General features: G+C 31.2%; 1 protein-coding gene across 1 annotated transcript; it reads left to right on the forward strand.

Annotated features, from left to right (window-relative positions):
* Positions 1–920: 920 nt before the first annotated feature.
* On the forward strand, positions 921–6,987 carry LOC119667687 (zinc finger matrin-type protein CG9776-like). Its single transcript, XM_038076995.1, has 8 exons — positions 921–1,152; positions 1,237–1,812; positions 1,884–2,081; positions 2,513–2,703; positions 5,608–5,963; positions 6,027–6,201; positions 6,271–6,438; positions 6,823–6,987. Exons 1-8 carry the CDS (start codon positions 1,047–1,049, stop codon positions 6,985–6,987), a joined length of 1,935 nt encoding a protein of 644 aa, XP_037932923.1. The 5' UTR covers positions 921–1,046.
* Positions 6,988–7,075: the final 88 nt, after the last annotated feature.

Below are 7,075 nucleotides of genomic sequence, written 5' to 3' on the forward strand. Positions count from 1 at the left end.
AATTTCTGTTGATGAGTGAATCAGCTGTTTTGGTTTGAATTTAAATTTTTGTATTGTTTATTTGACCGACACTGGTGTTCTCACCAAATTTTACATAAAGCTGTTCCATGAAAATCTGTGTAAAGAGCGAAATTATGCATTATATTTGTGTTACAAATAAAATTCTCGGTTTGAACTTTATTGTACGAGCTACTCGTAGTAAAACTCGTAGTAAAAAAAGTACAAATCAAGAACTTTATTTGTGTTTTACACAGTGTTCATAGTGTTACTATGAATAGCTCGTGGAATAGACCTAATATCTGTATAATGCAATTGTCAAATATTAAAACAGAGCAGAATGTGTAGCTGAAGCAGTTGCTACTACTACATCAATATTCAATAGGTCGGGTATAATTTTAAAATTATAAAAATTTAATCATATAAAAAAATATAATTTATCAATTTAATAGAAAATATTTTTATATTCGCTTTCGACTTTCTCTTTTGTCGTATCAGGCTGTATTCATAGCTGCACTATTCTGTTTGTACTGCCGCTTTTCGCTGTTGCATTATGTGTATACGGGGTATAATATAAATGAATTCTTCTAGCCGTTTATCGATAATAATATGCACATATAATTTAACTTGGTGTAATATAGTTAAAACGATAAAAAAGTCAAGTTTATTGTTTAAGTCAAATGTAATAAAATTAAATATAAATTTGTTAAAATTTATTTCTAATATCATTAGTTGATTTTAATGCTTATTATTAACAAATTTGCTTTTGTGTACCTGCTTATAATTTTTGCCTTCCATTCGTGTTTCGTTTTCACTGATTCCGCTACTAGTTCTTGTTTGACGGCATTTGAGGTGAGACATTTTGTGTGAAAAATTAAAATTATGTGAAAATGTTATAAATTTCTTAAGAATTCATAAAAAAAACAATAATAAATTATAAAATATTGAACTGTGCTATAAAAATAAAGTGTTTAATAGCATATTTGTACTCGGTTGTTTTTTGTTGTAAAACACGCTATCGTTTGACTTGTTCTCGATAAGAGAAAGCAATGGAGGAAGACTTAATATTACAACAACCAACGGATAGGCGTTTGGGCAATACTAATGCATTACCCCCCGGGCCGCCTGGCGTAGAAATAGAACCAAATGAATTTAGTAAGTATTTTTTATATACTACTTTTTTTAATACAAAATATGGTTTAAATAAAAACAAATTATACTAAATTTACTATTTAATAGGTTCTAAACAGCTAGAATCTGAACCTTTAATAAAAAAAAGTCGAAGACGTTCACCTTCAGGGAGTCCGCCGAAAAGAAAATCAGTATCTCGGAGTCGTCGTTCGCCTTCTCCACTAAGGAGACGTCGTTCACCCTCACCAAGACGTAACCGATTTCGTGATTATTCACCAGATCGTAGACGTATCAGACGTTCGCCGGATCGTAGACGTTCTCCAGATCGACGACGATCTCCTCCGCCACGTGATCGGCGAGATCGACGCGATCGTTTTCGTGGTCGAGGACGTAGTAATAGTCGTTCTATAAGTCCAATTAGAAGGGGTGGTAATAGATGGTCGCCAATGAAACAAAATTCTCCGATGTTGGTACAACAACCACCTCCACCAATTATAGCTCAGCCACCACCAAGTGCACAGCAGCCATATGGTGTTATGCCGCCACAAATGTATATGGGTAATCCACCCCAATACAATCAATATCAAACCGGCTTTCCTACAAGACCAGATCCCTATGGTATGCCGCCACCAACAGCACCTAATTTTAATGCTGCTTATCCACCACCAAATTCTTGGGGTAATGGTAATATATTATTAAATATTTAAATAAAAAATTTTTTTATAAATGTAACAATATCTTTTGTAATTTTGTAGATGCATATGCTCCTCAGCAATGGATGCAACAAACTGTGCCTGTGCCAGAGCAACTTCAACAAATGCAACAGGCACCAGTTACTACTGCAGCACCACCAGAACCGATTATGCTAGCAGCAAATGCAACTGCTCAAGCTGTTAGCATGATACCTGAGGCGCCACCGGGCACTTTAGAGAACAATACGGTTAATCATAATGGTATGAAATGAACATCTTATTAATTATTATGTAAAATTCGTATTTATAAATTGTATATTTCTTCAAAAAATATATTCCACAAATTTTTTTATCACCTCATCCAACAAACCAAAATACAATTCATTATCTAAAATTGTATACATAGACAAACATACATACGTTTATGTATATCCATATAATCAACTCAAAGAACGTACATCAAGCAGCAATGTCACGCAATTTAGGTTCAAAAGAGGTTAATACTAGCAGTCCACAGAGTAATTCAAACTACTACCTGTGTCTCTACATTGAAGTTAATATTAAAGTATTTCACGGCTATACATTGATTTATGCGTGAAATCGTAAAAAGCGTAAATAGTGCATAATTGTAAAAAATAGTCATTATTAATATGGTACATCTAATATTGTTATTTATTTTTAATTTGTTTTAGCGGCCGTTGTTAAAGAAGCTGAGAATCAACGGGATGAATTGAAATGGCAACGACTAAATTATTTGAAGAAAACCGCAGGCCTTAAGAATGAATTGAAAAAGTTGAAGGAGCAACGCAAAGAATTAGTAATAGGTGGAGCTCCACCATCTCCGACAACAAAGGGTTTTATTGACGAGAATGAAAACCTTCAGGTATGCGCTCATTTTAAAATATTTAATTATAGTTTCACAATAAAACAAATTCAATCATATTGGTTATGCTAATGTGAGATATACAAAGAAAAAAAATTATTTATTTAAACAAGTTACATAACTATTAAGTTGATTAAATGAAAATAATTGCATTGCTTTAAACTTATTTTGCAAAATGAATTATACAATTGTGTTGAGCTTGTTGAAAACTTAACCAATTAATTTTAATTTGCATATTACACTGTTATTGAGTTATATTGGTGTTTGGTGTAAAATTTAAAGCACATGTATACGTATAAATATGAGCTCACTCTCAGCAGTATTATTGTAGAGGCACTATATGCTATAGCCAACCAATTTGATCTATTTGTCGACATCATCGGTCGCAAACAAAAAGATTTGGTAAAAAAAAATATTTAATTTATCTAGCTAAAAAACTAAGTTCCACACAGATTAACAACTCAATCGCATTTCAATCAGTAGAACAATTCCTCCATTTTGCATACATTGATTCCTTTCTTCATATTAAAACATTTAGTTCCATAGAGAATAACAACTGAATGGCATTTCGAGCAATAGAAGAAGTCCTTACGTTGTATATATCGACACTTTTTCGTATCAAAAAACTTAGTTCCATAGAGAATAACAACTCAGGCCGTGTGCGAGTTGGAATAAATTGAGATAAAGTAAATTGAAATTTCCTAGGGCTTTTTGCACTACACTTATGTAAATATTTATTTATTGCACTTATTTATTATTTTTGGTTAAAAGTTTTCAAATTTATTTATTAAACATTTTATGAAATTTTCACGATGGTTGCACTTAAATTACTTAATTTTTATCTAATTTACCCTACTCGAAATTCTGGTAAATACCAGCATTCGCTGCCATACCGATATAATTTACTATTTCTCTCAATTTACCATCAATTTACTCGAACTCCTACACTGCCTCAATGGCATTTCGATCAATAGAACAAGTCCCCCACGTTGTATACATAGATACCATTTTTTCGTATCAAAAGACTTAGTTCCATAGAGAATAACAACCCAACCAATGGCATTTCGATCAGTAGAACAAGTCCCCCACGTTGCCTACATCGATACATTTTTTCGTATCAAAAAACTTAGTTCCATTGAGAATAACAATCCAATGGCATTTCGGTAGGATTAGGAGGAAATTTTCTCCATGTTGCATATTTTGATACCTGTATTATGCATATATCAACACTTATGCAAACCAAAATTGATTGTATGTATATGTAGAGAAATCATCTTTCATATGGAAACTGTGTCATTTTTGTGATCACATTCTCAACAGGTCTTCGTTTTAAAGTTCAAGGCACGAATATCTAATTGGGTTTGGTTATAATAATGTGCTAAATAGTTAATTTTAACGTATAAGTACGTTTAATCCCAAAGTGAGATCTAATTATAGCTCTATTCTGCATGACATCACTTATATTTTTTCATGTCCAAATGCGCATACGAGTCCTATTCTATTCCAAGCCCTATTGAAGGAAGCTCCGTCGCAGTGAAGTGGTCATTTTCAGTCAGCTCGAGTTTAAATTTAATTAAGACTGTTGATATCGTCATTCTTTTTCAAATCCACATATTCCTAATTCCACCCTGAACCGCTTGTTACCCAAACTCAAACCATTTATATGACTTATTATCCATTTTTGCTGTGTTTAGTTACATACTGAAATCGATTTATACGCTCTTAACAAGCTCGATTATGTATATAGAGTAATCTTCTTCTTCTTGAGTTAGTGCTATTACGCACTTTTACTCTATAATGGCTGGGGGGCTTATCTCTACCCCACACTAGGCTTTAACTAGACTAAAAAAAAAATCATATCATTTATTTGTCTTTTAGTTGATGACGGACCTTAAATCTGCATATCTTCCTGAGAGTCCAGAAGTGGACTTGAGGATTGTTAGGGCGGGGTTAATTAGCGTATCAACTTTAGTGAATAATTTTAGAGTTCTGTCTCTGATATATTTTTTCACTGAGTCAATCCTAAGATCTCTATGTATGTCTGTTGATCTAATATACCATGGAATCCTAAACAGTTTTCTTAAAGCCAGGTTTTGAGCTTTCTGTAATTGCTTTAAGGTAGTATTTGAGGCTTTGCTATATGTAACACATCCGTACATAATAATTCATATTAATGCAATTTGATCTAGTAGACTGTATTTTTTTATTTAAATTTTTTTTTTTTGATTTTTTTGACAATTAATAGATTTGTATTAAAAATTAACCAACGTGAATTGAATTTGTGTGATTATGGTTTCTTATGTTTATTAAAAAATAAAATTGTATATAAAGTTATTTTTAAAATAAGTGCGAAAATAAATACATGGTAATTTTTCACAGCTTATGCACTCGATGATATTTACATACATTTATTCACTTATGCGACTTATAAAATGTGCACATATTTAATGTGTATGCATTGAAAGTAACTGATACCGACTGCAAAAGTTCATATTGTATGGACACGGCAAGATGAAGAATATATGATGTTGATGAACTTCAGCAAGAGAGATGTTAGTTCATGAGGACATTATTTTATGAGCTTTATTCTGTATTCTGTATTCTTTTATATAAAAATTGTACTTAGGTTTATTATGTATATACGTAGATTGTATTTTTATTGTATTGTATTATTAAGAGCATGATGTTCACTTTAGTTTTAATTACCTAATTGAATTGTCGGTGTCTAACGTGGGATCTAACCGGATATTCATATCTTAAGGCTGTTGGATTGGATTGGAGATGTTTGCGGAATGGCTACGCAGAACTTACACCAATATGCGCATATAAAATATATAAATAAAATATTTTAATATATATAAATTTTAATAGAAATTAATTAGAATTTTTTTTTTATATCTCTAGAATCAAATTGGGAAAAAGTTAAGTACTATTGAAAATGTAATTGATATGCTTAATGGTTTGATTGGTGAGGAAAACATTGAAAAGGATCAGGAGTTGGTGGAAGCCGACATCGTAGATGAAACAAAACAACAGTTGAACACAAATTCAGAACAAGTCAAGAAAACATCAAATAAATCGACAAGTTCCGAAAGCTCTTCAGGCTCGTCTAGTTCCAATGATTCTTCATCATCGTCGTCATCATCTGAAAATGAGGAGGATGAAAGTTCACCAGAACGTTTAAAAAATAAAGCAATGGAATCAATGAAATCAAAAATAAAAGAAACTAAAAAGGATACTGACAACAATAGAGATATTAGGTAATACAAATTATATACATTTATTTATAAGTTAATTTCACTAAATATTTTTTTTTTTTCAAGTACAATCGATGAAAATCGTGTAAATTACGTATTTTACGATCCTGAAATGCATTGGTGTCAAACATGTGACGTGTTTCCAAAAACAGCTAAGGACTATTTAAATCATTTACATTCTCGAGATCACATGGATCGTGAAAGCATTGAAACTCCATGGCACAGCAATATGCCTTATGATGTAATATAATATTTTATTATAGTAATTGTATACTAACCAATTAATATACTTATAAATATTTCTTCACAGCAATATCCAACATATTCAAATGTACCCAACAAGCGTACTCCAATACGAGGTTTATCATTTTTTGTTCCAGCCACCGCTTGGTACTGTAAATTATGCCAAGTTTGGATGGGCGACTTACACTGCGCCTCTACACATCTTAAGTCTCCTTTGCATTCAAATAAGTATACCGTAAGATATATTTACTTTATTTTATTAATAAATAAAATGTATGTATATAGGACGAATTGAATGGTTCCATCAGATTGTTCAACAAGAAAGTTTTTTATTAGAGTTGTAGCTTACATACATATATGTCTATCGAATTGGAAACAATATAATGTGAAAACAATGTAATGATTTGGATGAGGTGTGACCATTTTCATTTCATAATAACAAATCAGTTCAGTAAACTGATATAATTAATTTCAGTGAATCAATCTTTTTTGTGCATTATGCGAACTATACCATATATAAAAAGTTTTTTAAACTATTTTAGGCACTGGGATACATTATAAAAAGTAAAACTTATTTGAGTACATAAAAGCATTAAAAAAAGTTTATTTTTTTTTATAGCAATATTTAGAAAAGAATCCAGACTATGAAGCTAATTGGCTAGCAGATCGTCAACGTATTTTGAATGAAAAAAAATCTGTATCGGCAAATGCAGTAACTACTATTGGCCAATCCAATAAAAAAGCAAAGAAAGAAGAGAGCAAAAAACGAAAGAAAAAGAGGTAAATTAATAATCAATATAAATTAACTTTATATAATTTCCTGATATAAAAAAAAAGTAAAGTTCATATTACTTTACTTAAGTCCATATTAT

The sequence above is a fragment of the Teleopsis dalmanni genome, chromosome 1, assembly GCF_002237135.1.
Source record: "Teleopsis dalmanni isolate 2A chromosome 1, ASM223713v2, whole genome shotgun sequence".
NCBI classification, from domain to species: domain Eukaryota; kingdom Metazoa; phylum Arthropoda; class Insecta; order Diptera; family Diopsidae; genus Teleopsis; species Teleopsis dalmanni.

What these genes read in the sequence shown, in the direction of transcription:
- LOC119667687 (XM_038076995.1), top strand. Translation starts at nt 1,047, where the DNA reads ATGGAGGAAGACTTAATATTACAACAACCAACGGATAGGCGTTTGGGC. An exon ending in CAATACGGTTAATCATAATG is followed by an intron (nt 2,082 to 2,512) that starts GTATGAAATGAA and finishes AATTTGTTTTAG; the next exon opens with CGGCCGTTGTTAAAGAAGCT. An exon ending in ACGAGAATGAAAACCTTCAG is followed by an intron (nt 2,704 to 5,607) that starts GTATGCGCTCAT and finishes TTATATCTCTAG; the next exon opens with AATCAAATTGGGAAAAAGTT.